At 36.3% G+C, this 17062-nt stretch overlaps 2 protein-coding genes across 6 annotated transcripts; both read left to right on the top strand.

Moving 5' to 3' along the window:
- The first annotated feature begins 219 nt into the window (after window positions 1–219).
- On the top strand, window positions 220–4624 carry LOC113309146 (protein FAR1-RELATED SEQUENCE 12-like). Of its 5 annotated transcripts, none has more exons than XM_026557565.1 (4): window positions 220–1096; window positions 2025–2219; window positions 3424–3949; window positions 4262–4624. In XM_026557565.1, exons 2-4 carry the CDS (start codon window positions 2206–2208, stop codon window positions 4475–4477), a joined length of 756 nt encoding a protein of 251 aa, XP_026413350.1. In that variant the 5' UTR covers window positions 220–1096; window positions 2025–2205; the 3' UTR covers window positions 4478–4624. The 5 variants fall into 5 exon arrangements, with proteins under 5 accessions (XP_026413350.1, XP_026413348.1, XP_026413349.1 ...); XM_026557563.1 differs by having other exon boundaries at window positions 220–1113; XM_026557564.1 differs by having other exon boundaries at window positions 220–1141.
- A 4806-nt stretch (window positions 4625–9430) lies between these two features.
- Window positions 9431–16819, top strand: LOC113307880 (dihydropyrimidinase). Its single transcript, XM_026556346.1, has 13 exons — window positions 9431–9693; window positions 9820–9978; window positions 10895–10946; window positions 11788–12057; window positions 12201–12412; window positions 12738–12858; window positions 13658–13745; window positions 13825–13903; window positions 14524–14611; window positions 14711–14751; window positions 14863–14915; window positions 15308–15464; window positions 16369–16819. Exons 1-13 carry the CDS (start codon window positions 9613–9615, stop codon window positions 16558–16560), a joined length of 1593 nt encoding a protein of 530 aa, XP_026412131.1. The 5' UTR covers window positions 9431–9612; the 3' UTR covers window positions 16561–16819.
- The last annotated feature ends 243 nt before the right edge of the window (window positions 16820–17062 follow it).

The raw sequence follows: 17062 nt of genomic DNA, 5'->3' as shown, positions 1-17062 counted from the left end.
TGACTGATGAAGATAGTCCTCATTTCAAAAATAAAAGAATCTCAGAAACAGTCTTATTGAAGACTACAATTCTCAGACTTCCAAGACTAGTCGTTTTAACTGATTTTAAGTGCTTTTCTAGCAGACTTATTTGTTTTTGTTTTTCCACTAGTGGTACAAGCCTTATATATAAGGCAGAGTAAGATACAAAGACAGGCTATACTATCCAGCTGTATTAGACTGACAAGAGTTAAAGAACTGTACGGATACTAACTGTTCTATTTAGAGACAGAAAGGCGATCTCCTACTGCTTATATCTACTCCCCTTGGGGTAGATCCGAGCAATACCCTCTTTTCCCTTGCGTTTGTTGTTTGATTTTCTTTGTTTTAGCTAGGATTTAGATGTTTTTTAGATTTAGTTTTGGGTTTCACCCATCCTTGCCGACGGCAAGTTATCTTCGTCTTCATGGCGATTGCCTTTGTGCTCTTAGAGCATCCTATCTCGACTTCAATGGTCGTTTTATGTTGGGTTTACAAGGTTTCAAGCACATCTCCGGTGATCTCCGGTTACCGAAAACTTCATCGGAAAATTCAAGAACAAAAGCAAATCACTCCTTCTATGGAGTATCTCTTTCTCAAGAAGAAGAAAACTATCAAAAATGGTGGATTTACAATCCGAAAACCATTTCTCTACCGATTCAATCGGTTCTCTATTTATACTTGTTTCCGGTCTTTTACCAATTTTCTTCCTCTTTTCTTGTTAGAATAGAAGAAAAAAAAAACTAGAGACGGAAAAACTAACAACACACACACAGAAAGGACTTGGAGCAGACACAGGTGAAAGAAAACTCTTGTACTACTTCCAACATTAGGGCTTTGACCAGAAGTCCAAGTCAGTTGAGAAGGTCACTTCATCTGTCCATCCCCAAGAAAAAGCTCTCCTCCCTAGAAGCAGGCAGCCACAAAAAAAAAAAAAAATGCTCTACAAAGTACAATGCTGTTGGTTAAAGGAAGCTGCATTAGAAGAAGAGTCTTCTCAAGTTTCTGCACTTAAAATCCCTAGCTCCTCTCAGTCGCTCGCTAAAGTTTAGAAGGTGATCGAGCTAACAATCTAAAGGTGTAATTAACTCTGAGGTCAACCTCTTCTCTTGTTCCAGTTTTGGTATTTTTGCTTCTTTTTCTCTTTTTTTTGCAGTTAAATGTGATTGCTTTGAATGTAAAATCAGTTGTAATGTTCCTAATTGATGAGGAGAAACTTCTCAGAATTAATCTAATTATCGCAATGTTATTCAATTTAGTTGGTAAGGGACCGTGTTTCTTTATTGTAGTTATTAGTGATGAGTGAATTTGTTCGGAATGAATTTAGGTAATACTATTTAAATCATATGTGCCAATTGATTGTAAACAGAAATTGATAGGTTGGGTTTTGCGATTTTGAAGTTTCTTTGTGGGAAAAATGGAGTGAGAGGGTAGGTGATAGTTGTGAAATTTATTGATAAGACTATAAGACCATCTGAGTGGAGAGAACAATGGTTTTTAAAATCTGAAAAAAATTAAACACTCAGCTGCGCTTAGTATATTGTATTGCATGATGCCATTGTTGAAAATGCTTCAATTTGGTTACTCCGCCATGTCCCTTCTTATTTTTAAAGTCTCAATGCCAGCTACAGCCAATGTTTTTAATCAAATCAGGCACTTCTTCATTAAGTACACCCTGATACTATCGTTAAAACATGGATGCCTGAGCTAGGAAATATCTTAAGCTTAAGCCCTGTGGGAGTATTGAGTAACAAAAAAATGCGGGGAGTAATAAATGTTGTAGTTTTCCTAAAAGAGAAATGTGCTATAGTGGAATCAAGAGTTCTTGTCATTCGGTTCTATGACTTTTACCTATTGGTTCTTAGCATGCTTATGATTTCAACTCTACATGCCTATGTTTATTGTTTACCATTTTATTATATTTATTGTCTGTTTATTTAAGGAAGTATTTCCTGCTCCTTAGTTCTCTCTGCATCACTACTAACTATAAGTAAATTGTCTTTTAGGTCGATGACATGAACTTCTATCGAGCTTGAACATCAGCAGTGGCTTTTCTAGGAACTTGGGCATTCAGCATCATGAATATCCCAATAACACCAAAGTTGCCTGTACTTGCAAAGTTAAAATTTGGGGTGAACTGTGTTCGATCGTTTACCCAATGGTTAGCGACGCCCTATTGATTTGCGGATGATTCTCAACATGTATGCCCTTTTTTCTTCTCTTTTATATTTATGATGCATCTTAGGGCGTGAATTTTAAAGTTTAAACCATTGAAACAAGGGTACTCCATGCCCAGTTTCCCACCCGTGTGAAGGATATAGATACACCTCGATACTTTAAGAAACTGGTGACCATTCTCTGCCTTCTTCTCAAAGTGGTGGACCTCTGATAAACATTAAGTGTTCTGTTTTCCAATTTCACTTTTGAGTACAATGGCGTTATCTTATATCAACTGAAGTAGCACTCATGTTAAAAATTAAGGCGAAATTTAGTTAATTATATGTTTTTCTTTGAAACTTTGTATTCTTACCTTAGATGCCAACATCGGAGCACTTTGGCATCACCTCCTACATAATGTCACCACCTCACCTCCACTAAATAGCCAGCAGTACGACCATTTTATGGGTTTGAATATTTATGTCAGTGCACACTGTTGTTACTATCCGTATGTTAGCAATTCATTAGTTGACTTGTCAGTTATGTGTTTTATATTGTTGTATCCGTGAAATGGGAGATTTGATGTACGGGAGGATGACTGACATTTTGCGATTGGGAGAAGCAGCAGCCAATTCACAATGGGTGGTACAGTTAACTAAGACCAAGTACAATGACCTTGTGCAGTTTCGCTACACGGTAGAGTAGAGAACAGATTTTAGTATATTTAAGACAGTACACAGCTTAAAATAAATCAACTGTCTTTGATTACAGACGTACGTCTTCTAATTTTTGTGATTTTGTGCATGCTAATATGCTGTTTTTGACCAATAGTTCATAGATGTCTTAGACGTTCGATTAAACTGTATTCAAGTATTCTTGGTGAAGTATTGTGTAAATCCATATATGATATCCTGTAGTAATGGCTGTTTCCTGTTTGTGTCTGAACTAATGACTTAATTCCAGTTTGGATAATTACCCTTACCTTTGTTCTTTTTTGGACTGCTCTATTAGGATGCAAATTTAACATTGCCACATTAAGGCTTGTAATATGGATGGGTATGATGCCTTTTTCCGGTTTTTGGGTTAGGTCTTAGGTGTTTGAGTTTTCACACCCAACACTGTGAGGGTTGAAGTGACTAGTGCTTTCTCTACCTCTTGTCCTGAGATTTTTGTTGGAGTAATGTTCCAGGTAGTATACGTATACCATCTCTCTTTGAGGAAGCGAACTTAATTTGCCAGCTTTTGCAGGAGTATGACTGAAAGCACATCTCATCTCGGAGATCTAATTGGCAGTAATATGGTGTTGGATGGTGAAACTTTTGATGATTTTGAGATAGAAGATTGTGATACTACCAGCAGACAAGACAATCAACTTGTAGAATTGACTGTAGATGTGGGACCTTCAGAACCATGTATAGGCATGGAGTTCAACTCGGCAGATGATGGTAAAGATTATTATGGTGCTTATGCCAGACGTAATGGTTTCACTATTCGTGTTAACCGTAAGCGAAGATCTCGTATAGATGAAGCTGTTATTGGGTTTGATTATGTATGTTCTAAAGAAGGTTTTCGTCCAAAGAGATGCCTAGGAGAAGATAGAACTATTCTACTGTCGAAGCAATCAAGAGCAGGGTGCAAGGCAATTTTAGTCATTGCTTACAGGAGGGAAATTAAGAAATGGGTTGTCACAAACTTCGTTAGAGAGCATAATCATGACCTAATGGGTCCTGCAGAGGTTCTAGTGAGACGATCATCGGTGAAGGCGTCAACTGAGGTATGCATGCACTTGACTGCTCCTGTATTAATCTTGGAGGTGACTGGAAGAGCTAACATGATTCTTGTTGCTGCTCCATGGAACCCACACATTGATTGTCCAAGAATTCAGTTTACCTAGTATATTACCCTCAAAGATAATGATAATTGTTCCTGCATCTTCTTGTTAATACTCGAGAGTTTGATAACTGTTCTTGATTCCTGAAGATCAGTTGACTTTTAGTTGGGAGTGGAATAAGCTGTCGTCTATAGTACAATGTCATGTAATCATGTCTTCAACACCATCATACTTTTCCTTGGTTTGCTTTTGCAGGATGCGAAGGATAAAAGAATTCGGGAACTAACCTCAGAACTCTACAATGAGAGACAAAGATTCCAAAGACGGTGCTCAGCATATGAAGAACGTTGTGCAGCTTATAAAGTAAATTTCGGTAAGATTTTAAAGGATATTGAGCTACACTCAGAACACCTATCTGTTAGTGTTTCAAACATCCTTCAGACCATAAAAGAGGTTGACGATGAACATTGAAAGACCCACACAAACCCCAGCTGCTAGTCTTTTTATAGTAGTTCTCTGTTGTAATATATTTCCATTTTTAGTTTCTAGTTCTCCTCTCGCTGTATGTCATCACTATTGTATTTGCTCTATATCTTCTTAAGTATTTAGCTTGATCAATTGTTGAGCTCTTTTCGATTGAGCTACTTGCCCACAATGATCTCCAGTTATGAGAACGAGATGTGGTCCGGTAAATGAAAGATAATTAATAGGGGAAAACTACTTTTACTAGAGAGAAAGCTGACTTTTATCCAACTTATTTGACTTTGGGTGGATTTAGAATTATGCTTGATTTCCTGTATAACCTTAACTGAACTATACAAACCGTAAACCCTAACAATATCAAATACGTTCAATTGTTCAAAGTCTATTATCTTAATCCCAAGATACGGAGTTGAAGAAATGATAATTCTACTAGATCCGCAGCACGCAGAGATGATTAATAGTTCAAGGTGAAAATATATAATAACTTGTTAAGCAGTATATATAGTTTCGATTTGCCATGATCGCAACCACGGGAATGATCTCTATTAGCTTACTTCTTTAATTATTTTTGTTTGCATATGCAATGATTTTTTATTCGCATATACAACTTACAGTTTTATGTTGCTCCAGTTGGAGATGATACATGCGATGAGTGCCCACCCGATCTATTTTGGACTTAACTGAATTCAACTCTAACATAATCATTTAGATTACTTATATGATTTGTTTAATTATTTTATGTGATTAGATGTTCGAGTCCATAGAGGCAGTTCGCGGTTGCCCCACTCTTTATATTTTGACACATATTGTAAAGTAGAAAAAAAAGTTTAAAAACTGTTTTATTACACAACTGTTTAACTAAAAAAGAAATTAACTTTCTACTTTTTCTCAAAAAGTAAATGCTTTACGGGGATTTAGAGGGGGCAGGTTTTTAGGTTATACAGGTGTCAAGAAATAAAGATGGGCCACATACTCATTGTATGTGGCCCGACCACATCGTAGACGGAGCGGGCAGTTCGTGATTGCAACGCCAGAAACAGAAAGTGTTGTCCTTTACAAGAAGAAAACTATAGTTTATGAAGCAATATGGAATTAGGCTAATGTTCCTCATTGTTTGTGTTTTAATTACGAATGATTTAAGAATTTTCAATAAATGGAAGTTCAACCATTACAGTTTGAGATAGGTTATATTGATGTACATGCAGTCTAGATATCGGGTAAGGTATATGGGAAATCAAACTCCAAAAATGTTTTCTGATCGGGAAAGTTAATTATTAAATTCATCCCATATTGACCCGAAGTCAACAAGACCATACCATAGTCAGCTTTCCTTCTAGTAAAGTGGCTTTCCCCTATTAAGTATCAAATGAAAATTCCACATGGTAATCAGAAAGAATCTTTCCGGTCGGGTTTGGGGTCCCCTATTCTCACACACCAACGTAACTCGACCCAAAATTACCATGTTATTGGTATTTCCTACTAATTTTAAATCAAAGGAAGGGTTGAGAAAATCCCAGAGGTTAAAGATAGTGCCAGCTTTCAAATGTCCTTCCTTCTATATTGTAAGACGCCCATATAAAAACTGGGTTCTATGATTTCACTTGAGTAGGCCGATAGTTCGATTGACAAACACGTTACTATCAGACTGGATAAAATTTTTCATTAACTTTTGGTTGGTGTTCAAGCAGTTGACAAGGAACTACAATTATTTCTATTTACCCAATAACGTGCGGGTTACAGCCCCAGGGCTGTCACTATCGGTGTAAGATAGGTCCAACGAAACAAATGACATAAAAAAAACCCAAATTTCCAGAACTGTCTGAAATACCCTTGCTTTTTCAGACCAAAATAAGTATTTCCTCGTTCCATCGTTCTCTTTTAGCTATTCTCTTTCCTTTTCTTCTCAAAAATCAGAAACAGATCTAGGAAATTCTAGGATTCGCTTGATATACAATCGATTGGAAACCTAAGATTAGAATCTAAGATTAGAAATCAATCGATTCTCCTAAAACTTAAGATTAGAAATCAATCGATTCTCCTGAAACCTAATATTAGAACTCAAAATTGAAACAAATTATGACCTAAAATCATAAAAGCTGGTAAAAACGGTGAAGAAAAATGCTCAACAAGTGAAGAAGAAAGATGAATTTCTCTGTAAAACGATCAAAAATACTCCAAAAGGTAAACTGAAGCTTTTGTTTCATGTTCTTCGTAAATTATTAAGTGTGTGAACTAACATGGATCGACATTTTATGTGTTTGGATTCATCATCGATTTATCTGTTCTTCATAAACTAATGAATTGCTTAGTAAAATAATTACTCATATTGATCTTATTTAGACTTAAACCATTTTTTGCGCGAGTAACTCTAGTCAAATTTGGTTACAGTATTTTCACTTTTGTCAAATTTGGTTCCACCAAAAATTTGTTGATGTGTTGATTAACTCTGTAGTTTTGATGAAACCATTGTTGGTTGCACTATTTCAATTCGTATAATTTGGTTTCACCAAAACTCTGTTGGTGTGTTGATTAACTCTGGTAGTTTTGATGAAACCAAAAATGGTTTCATCATTATTCCCTTGTCGAATTTGGTTCCACCGATACTGGTTTGGTGGTTTTGGTTAATTCTGGTAGTTTTGATGAAACCAATTTTGGTTTCATCATTCTTCCCTTGTCGAATTTGGTTCCACCAATACTGGTTTGGTGGTGTTGGTTAATTATGGTAGTTTTGATGAAACCAATTTTGGTTTCATCATTCTTCCCTTCTTGGTTCTACCAATATTGGTATGGCAGTGTTAGTTTATTCTTGTTTTGGCTGCTAAAATCAGTTTTGTTTTGCAGGGAAAAGACGTGAAGATTCCCTTGTTGGTTCTACCAGTAATGTTTGTAATTTCATACCAACAATTTTCTTTTGCAAGTGCTAACCATTGAGAAATTTGTTTTGTAATTTCAGGGTAGATTGTGGCCTTCATGTTTGCTATTACATGAAGAGCCTCTTGAAGGGAAACATGGAGTCTCTTGAAGAGGATATTTCAGAAAGGGTGGAAAACATGAGAGCAAAGTTGTGCTACAAGATCCTGATGGACAACCCACTAAAAGAATCATAAAGGAAGACATAAAAATTAGTGTACTGTCAACTAGTTGTAAACTTAAATGCTTATAATAGTTTATAAAAGGTTTATGAATGGTTTCAATTAGTATACTGTCAACTAGTTGTAAATAATGTTTGTAATGGTTTTACTTATGTTTAACCCAAACCATATTGTCGCATAATGTTATGTCTGTTTTTTGATGAAACCAAAAAAGGTTCTAGCATATTTCTATTCCGCCATAGTAGTAAAATGATGAAACCAGAAAGGGTTCCAACATATTGCATGTGAAACCAAAAGGAAAATGGCCGTATCACGGCTTGTTTTAAACTCAAATTTTTGATATATTTCAAGGCGTGGAAAATTCTCATGTTCCAGGGAGAAGTCTAATTACAACGAAATATTAAAGTATAACAGGAAACACACCAAGGACTTTTTTTTTGGCAATCGACATTCAACACAATGTTATCAAGTCATGATAATAATTAATAACACAACAAGCCAAGCCAAATTCGATATACTTTGACAACTCAATAGTGCACAGTTAGAAAACCAATGATGAAACCAAAAAGGGTTCCAACCTATTTTGGTTCCAAAATAACAGTAGAATTGATGAAACCAAAAAGGGTTCCAACATATTGCTGGTGATTATCTTCACTGCTCGTATCCTCCATTTGAAGCAACTACAAATGCATCTCAGTCATGAACCAAAACAATATCAAACGGGTTCATTCCCTACATTCTTCAACTGATTTTACATGCACAAACTCAATAACTGCAACTTTAATCATTCACTACCTCCATTAAACCCATCTTTTCAGCTCCAATATTCATCACCACACCCACGCTGATGTTGCTGCGAATCTATCAAATCCACCAGCAAAGCCATCTCTTCTTTATAATTTCCGGCATTAAACATCACCGCTCTTCTTTCTGTCAAACCCATGAATTTCAACAGCAACAATCAACCAATTTCATCAAAATCTCAGCTACATCGATCTTTGTCTACTTCAGCAATCAATTCCACCACCAGTTCCGTAAATAACCCATTTAATCTCCTACATCGATAAATCACCAGTCTCAATCTCAGATCCAATATGAGCTCTCAGCTGCAACTAACGAATTTGGGGAAAAAATTGAATGAGAACAGATGATTTCTCATTTTAGGGCTTAGGTGATGCTACTGGTAGTGAACGGGGAGGAGGAGGTGATGATGGAGGTGGTGTTGATGTCAGATCTGAACATCATAACCTGTTTGGTGGAAGCAGATGTGTTGTTGGTGGCGATGTGAAATGATAATAGGAGAAAAAAGGAGGTGTTGGTGGATACGAAGGAGGAGGAAGAGGATGAAGTGTTGGTTTCTGATCTGGAAGTAGTGGTGCGGTGGTGCGGTGGTGGTAGTCTTAGGGGAAGGAGGCTAAAAAAAAATAAAAAAATGAAATCACGAGAGGAGAATAAAGATATATACGCACAATATAAGGGCAGGTTTGGAAATACATAAAGTAATAAAAACTAAATTTAATAATTTTAAATGGAAATGGGATTTTTGTTTCATTTTTCATGGGTATGGTTTTCATTTAGCCAAATAATATGAGTGGTGTTTGTGTAACTCAAAGAATATCACCTTGATTTTTTATAGCTTAATATGTTTACCAATAGTGACATTTTGTTCAACTCGGGGTTGCCATCCAAGAGCTGGTCCACGGACTGGTTCTAAGCGATTCAAGGTGATAGGAGATGATTTAATGCCAATCTTGGAGTTCTACTGTTGTAGTGTGTGGTGTGGTGTGGTACTTGGGGACCCACTCGATTCCCGGGAATTCAAAACAAGTAGAAGACTCGCGCGTCATCCCCTGCCCCCACACACGATGAACATTTCCGGGTCTTTCGCTTATTTGTTTACTATTTTCTGTATTTCTCCTTCAAAGTCAGAATCCGAAGGAAGATAGTACTAAAAAAGATTCCAGTGACGAATCTGGACTGAAAATATTCAGCACAGACGTAACCCAACCAGCAGCAGAATCAATCAGATTGATGACTTTGATTCACTTCACTTTCCCTCTCTTCTTTCTTCTTCTCCAAATTTCCACCATCAAATCGCACTCAATTCCTGGGGTAAATTTCTGATTTGATCCATTAATGTTCATTAATCTTCTCAATTAGGGTTAAATTGTTTATATTCTACACTAGAGTTGCTAATTAAGAAGAATTGGACTTTGATTTTTTGTTTTTTTAATATAGTTCTGTGGTGTGGGATATGGAGATTCTGAGTGTGGAATTGGATCGTCATCTTCAAAGTTGTTGATAAAAGGAGGTACTGTTGTAAATGCTCATCATCAAGAAATAGCTGATGTCTATGTCGAAGATGGGATCATTGTCTCCTTGCAGCCAAATATCATGGTACTTTAAAATCTCAGTTTTTCTCCTCCTTCCTTTTCATTTTTAGTAATTTTTTTTTTGTTGAGCATACACACCACGGAAGATTCATTAGATGTTGATAGTTTTTCTAAACGAATAAGAAATTCATGCGAATGAATTCAAGTTTGAGTGTGTTAGAACTAGATTAAATTTCAGGTACTTCATTTTGCTGGGGGATCTGAGGTTAACATCATAATACATTGATTCTATTTTGAAAAATTTAAGTTTATTCTGATACTTAAGTTTTATGTACTTCTTATAACCAGGTAAAACACCAAATCACTTATATCAGAAAGCCAATGTAGTAGACCATTGTAAGGATATATAACACCATTGTAAGAACTTATAACGGTTCAGGTAGTAAAAATTAGACACATAAAATAACAATAACCAAATGAGAGAATACAAAGGACATAAGCAATATGTGTGCAGAAAATTCTGAATGGGAAAACCACAGGACCTCACCTAATCCATTACGACCGGAGCCAATTCTATAGAACACTGAGCACCCCAGAGTATCTCCCAGATAAGGTAGTGCTTGACGGAATTATTTACGCAGCAAGTAATCTCATGGACCAGCTATCATAGCGAATATTAGCGAATATATTCTTGGCCCCAAAACTTACACAGAACCAGGGTGGATCTGGATGCATAATTTATAGTGGGCCAGGTTGTATTTCTCCATATACATACACCTGACCTGGCTTGTTGCACATCATCCCAATCAGAGTTTGCATTCTCAGAGCAGGGATAGCGTCTTGATTCTCTCTGCTGTAGACATCCATTTTTTTTCACTTGTCAAAATTTGTTCGATCTTATGACCGAATCTTGAATTTTGTGTAAAGATTTTGACACACAAAAAGGTTGTTCTGAAGTTATCCTAAATTGGACTCTGTAGGTTGGTGATGATGTAACAGTACTTGATGCCACTGGGAAGTATGTAATGCCAGGTAAATTTCAGATTTTTTTTTGCATGTATGCTTTTGAAATTTGAATACGTTATCCTGTTTGGGCAAACAGGAAACACTGCAGACTTATTCACCAGTAAAATGACTTCAATAATTATTATTTTTACTGCTTGGTAGAGTTGTATGATTGTATGATTGTTCATGCTGATGCATGTTGACCAAAGGAACACTCAATTTAGGGTGGAAAGATTGGGATAGCATAATTGCTACTGGCTTAAACATGATGCGCATGCATGCGCACACGGAGTCTGTTATCGAATTAAAAATAAATAAATATTGTTGAGTGCTATTTTACATGGTCAATGATATATTAAACGGACAAAACCAGTAAAAATGAAGAGAGTGAAGAGTACACGAGCCTGACAGGATAAGATACAATTGTTGCATTTGGTCAATATGGTGTTACCATGATTTCTCTAAGCAAGTAGGTCTTGCTTTTTCTCATTATGAGGCACAAAACTCATCCAAAAGCAAAAAGCTTTATGTACTAATCCATCCATCTCCTTTGTGTCAAAACTTGTTAATGAGTTAGTTCTAGTTTTTGCCAGTTTCAATTTCAGTACTCGATTAGGTATAGGACCGGGATGACCCATTCCTGTTTCATTTTTTGTATGGTATTCCGAATCTTATTACTTTTTCTTCTTACGATATATGTTCTCTATTCTCTCACTGCATTTGAGTTCCCTTCCTTGCAGATTTTATACAGCTTAGGTGTAAGTATGGGCTTTCCACACTCACCTACTTACGTTGTACCTATCCTACATTTTTTAAGTTTTACGATGATGAACATGTGCATACTAATTTGTAATGGTTATGGTAACAGGAGGTATTGATCCTCACACACACCTAGCAATGGAGTTCATGGGTACTGAGACTATTGATGACTTCTTTAGCGGCCAAGCTGCTGCATTAGCAGGGGGGACAACGATGCACATTGACTTTGTCATACCAGTTAATGGAAGTTTAACTGCCGGATTTGAATCTTATACCCAAAAGGCAAAAAAATCATGCATGGATTATGGTTTTCATATGGCCGTTACAAAATGGGATGAAGTTGTTGCAAGGGACATGGAGATCATGGTTAAGGATAAGGGTGAGCATTTCTCCTTTTACATTCCGTTGTATTTAACATCTTTTCTTTAAATGAATTTGATGTTAATACTGCTATTGAGATGTTTCACAATCATTTACATACCGTGACATATTGTTAAAAGATTTTCTGTTGTTGACTGATAGGTATCAACTCTTTCAAATTTTTCCTTGCCTACAAAGGGTCTCTTATGATAAACGACGAACTTCTATTGGAGGCCTTCAAAAAGTGCAAGTCTCTTGGTGCCTTGACTATGGTTCATGCAGAAAATGGAGATGCTGTAGCCGAAGGACAGAAAAGAATGATCGAGCTTGGTATAACTGGTCCAGAGGGTCATCCTCTTTCGAGACCCCCTGTGGTAACTCCAAAACAAATTTATGTTTAAAATTTTACTTCAAGTTCATTGCTAATGAACTTTCCACCAAATGCCAATTTTCAGTCTCTCCTTTTCAAATTCTTTTAAATTGTTCCCATATCCATGCGATGTTCTAAATTTCTAATGCATAGTTTTCAGCTTTTAACATGTTTTATGAGATGTACGTTTGAAACCATTAAAACATTTACTTCTCCACCTTAATAGTAGATAGTTGTTGGTTTATGTTATGGACCTTTTTTGGCCAAATCCTGCAAGGAGAGAACATCTGTTCTGGTATAACTTCACTTAATGTTTAATTCTTAATAAGCTTGAAGGAGAGGCTACTGCAAGAGCTATTCGTTTGGCAGGATTCATAAATACACCCCTGTACATAGTTCACGTGATGAGCATTGATGCCATGGAGGAGATAGCTAAGGCTCAAAAGTTAGGTTAAGATTCTGTTTCCCTTTATACAAGTTTTTCCTGGTATTGATGAATAGTGATGCATCTGTGCAGTCTGATATTGCATAATTAGAACAAGCTTCTCAATTTAGTTCAAGGAAAACTAGGATACTGAATCATCATTTACACTCAGCTTCAAGATAGAGTATATTTTAGAGGAAACTTTTGGATATAATAAGGTAAAATTTGGGTTTTAACTTTAAGAAAATAAATGATGAATATGATTGATGCAATCACAAGTGAAATAAAGAGATAGGATGAGGAGATAACTTGTAATCTTTGGTTGTTTTCTAGAGTATTTATTGCTAATTGTAAGGCTATTTTCGGTTAATGAGCCTGGGAGAGATTGACTGACTCTAAGTCCTTTCCTAAATCAAGATAAGGATCGTTCAAGGGTAGTTTCAGTTGTAAGCATGGAAAAGGGGTTGATTTTTGGCATGGAGGGAAGCAAAGGAAAATGTAGGAGCATTGTACTTCCTTATACTCTTTCTCTGCTTTCCTCCCTGCAACCAACCCCTTTTCCTCACGACTGAAAAATATCCTTCAATGATCATTATCTTGATATACGCAAGGACTTGGAGGCAAACTCATAAACATAATTTCAATTCTTTACTTTCAGAAAATCATCCTAAAACAAAGGCACACTGAACACCATGAACACCAGAATTCCATGTCTTAAAACACTGGTGACAATATTAGCTCTTAGTTTGTACAGTAGAAGTTATGTACTTGTTTTGTTAGAACATATGGTGGTAACCTCTTAAATCTGCTGTTACGAAACTGCAGGGCAAAAGGTTATTGGAGAACCTGTAACCTCTGGATTGGTGCTTGATGATTCTAAACTTTGGGATCCTGATTTCACCACTGCAGCTAAGTAAGAATCAGAATATCTTTGGATTCTCTCCTGCTTAATATTTTCTCAAGAAACATGTGTAACCTTTCCGTTCTTTCAGGTATGTCATGAGTCCTCCAATAAGAAAACTGGGACATGGTAAAGCCCTTCAAGCTGCCCTTTCAACAGGAGTTTTGCAGGTGAATTCACACGCTGGTACCAGTATTAGGAGCATTGCTAGTGGCTACTTTTGATAGCTTCCTTCGCTCTTTCATGTTCTATTTCCTATCTAACGGCAGTAAATGTGTTAAATAAGCTTAATGTAGGAGGAGGATAGAAGTTACTTTGAAGTCATTGCCATCACCTCTCTTTTCATTTGTTCTTTGGAATTTGGATAGAGCTATCAATAAAAACTGTTAATGAAGAACCTTCCCAGCATGACATTATCCTATTTACTCTTCTCAAGTAGTCTAGTGTGAAGTTGAGTTTTACTCTTCTCAAGTAGTCTAATGTGAAGTGAAGTCTTTTTTTTTTTTGGATCGATAGTGTGACGTTAAGTTAGCACCTCAAATTTACACAATATAGCACCTCAACCATAATATATCAATGGTAGTCCATAGGATCATCGATTAGTGCTGCTCTTAAAACTTTGAAATGAAATTTTAGACAAGCTTGTACAGCCATCCTTGTTTTATACCATCACTAGGTTTGCCTTGATGTCACCTGCAGGTTGTTAGAAGTTTGATGATTGAAAATGTTTCTGTTAGGCAGTTGCAGATGAACTTTTTGTTCCATTGTTCACTAGACTTTGATGTTGCAGCTTGTAGGAACTGATCATTGCACTTTCAATTCTACTCAAAAAGCTTTTGGTATTGATGATTTTCGAAAGATTCCCAATGGGGTAAATGGTAATCCCGAGTTCCTATATGCTTGGTTTTTATTTTGGAGGCTGAGATACTGAAACAGTTTGGTAATATCTTAGTTGTATCCTTATACGCAATTTGCAGGTATAGAAGAGAGGATGCATGTTGTTTGGGATTTGATGGTGGTAAGAATCCATAAATTGAGGGCTAACTTACTAACTTGATAAGGGTTTGAGTCGGTAGTGAGTTCTGCGACTCCACTTTATCAGTTTATCTTTAATATAATCTTTCTGCAGGAGTCAGGTCAGATATCTGTTACAGACTATGTGCGGATAACAAGTACCGAATGGTATGCTTTTATAATCACAAATTTGTAGTGCCTTATTCAATCCGTATATGATCTTTTTGTCAAATATGGTATTTTTTACCCTTGTTTTCTTTCTCTGATAATGGAGTGCCATGGGGCACAGGACCACTACGCATTTACACAGACTGTTGAGTATATATTTGTAGCCATATAGGTTGGATGCCTGGGAACTGCACAAAAATCTGTCTCTTCATGGTTTTCTAATCTAGGATATGGATAAACATACGAGTTGGTGAACCTTTCACTTTATAAGATTCTTCTGCGGAAACCAAAGAAATGCGTTAATGCCCTTACTTCTTAGTTAGGATGTTGAACTAGGTGCATGCTGCAGATGTGTGGTCAATATTTGGCTAATTTATCTGAAAAATTAACAGTGCAAGGATCTTTAATATATATCCTAGAAAGGGTGCTATACTAGCTGGATCTGATGCCGATATTATAATACTAAATCCAAACTCAAGCGTCCAAATATCTGCCAAGTCTCACCATTCGAGAACGGATACTAATGTTTATGAAGGATTGAAACTAAAGGTACTTCCTGTGATGCCAATTTTAAGTCTTTACTGCAATTATGTTTTCATATACTTCTAATCTGATATACTATTGGCTATAGTCGATAGGTCTCCGCTCAATAGTTATCCTTTTGATGTACATGAACAAGTACTAAATTTGTATAAATATTTTTGACACTCCTCGGTCTTTGGATTAAAGAGTGTGGACGAGAAAAGGAGTTTTTTTTATACTAATCTGGAATATGGACATCTTTCTAATCATTATTTGTTGTATCCGTTCTTCCATTTTGGATGTTTTGTATCTTGCTTCACTTGTGCAAAAGCAAGGTGTTTGATGAAAAGTCTTTCCATGTGGCTAATTTAGCAGTAGAAAGCACCTGGGGTTTCGTCTCGTTTCTTGCACATGCTAATTTCATATGCTAGAAAGCACCTGGGGTTTCGTCCAGATGCAGTAGAAAGCACCTGGACGAGATGTAGCTAGTTTATATTTATTTATTACTTTCATCTATACAACCATAAGGTAATGTATACAAGGGTTTGAGGTCACAGGCATTTTATCATATAAAAGATTAAATTTTGGCCCTTTGTGGTTTAAATATGACGAGAGGTCCTTGCAATCTTTCTTCATAAGACGACTTCATCACCTATTTCCTTCAGAAGGCTGTTACTGCTGGTTAACAAACATACCCGAGGTTTCGGCTAAACTGTTCTTTAAAGGAATAGGCATTTAGGATGGAGTAAAAAGCTTGCATCTACATGATTTGGTCGTTCTTATTTTTAACCATCGCCAGTATTGCAATTTCACTATTGTTTTACAAGTTTCAAAATTTTCATTGCCGTCATTATTTTCTTTTTATTGATCATTTAAACATGATAAGATGGTTGGTTTATGAAAATTTTGGTCTCTCTCTTTCTTAATACAGGGGAAAGTTGAAGTTACAATTGCTGGAGGAAGAGTTGTATGGGAAAATGATGAACTCAAAGTTATTCCTGGCTCTGGGAGGTACATAAAAATGTCTCCTTTCAATTATCTATTCAATGGTATTAGTAAGGCTGATGCTGCATACTTGTCTTCCCTGAAAGCTCCTGTTCGACGCTTCAGAGATCAATCTTGATTTTTAAATCTCAATTTATTAACCACTAAACTGTACATACCATGTCCTATATTATTGAGTTGAAGCACAAATAAAAGGATCGTATCTGAAACATTTCAAATGTAGTTACATCCAAGCTCGGTTACATAATACTCTCTAAACTGTATATACTATGGCCTGCAGTATCAAGTGTAAGTCATTATTATTTGTAAATCTTAGACGGTAATGTAGATTGCCATTTTATGAATAATACTGCGGCCACATGTTTTATTTGCATGAAGTTAATGAGCCAGACACAAAATTTGTGCACAAAGGAGCTCGGTCAATATTGATACAAAAATTAGATCCATATAAAGAACAGTGAAATAATGTGCAATGAATATGTCTTACAATCAGGTTTAGAATACAACCACCTATATTCACATATAGAGTTAGCAAACCTGTGAACAAATCAGCCCTAGGATGGGCCACACAAGAAATGAAATAAACCACTATAAGCTGATCTTGGTTCATGTATTCACTA

Source organism: Papaver somniferum, chromosome 9 (genome assembly GCF_003573695.1).
Source record: "Papaver somniferum cultivar HN1 chromosome 9, ASM357369v1, whole genome shotgun sequence".
Taxonomy (NCBI): domain Eukaryota; kingdom Viridiplantae; phylum Streptophyta; class Magnoliopsida; order Ranunculales; family Papaveraceae; genus Papaver; species Papaver somniferum.
The sequence above is the reverse complement of the archived record's forward strand: the minus strand, read 5'-3'. Positions and strand labels throughout refer to the sequence as shown.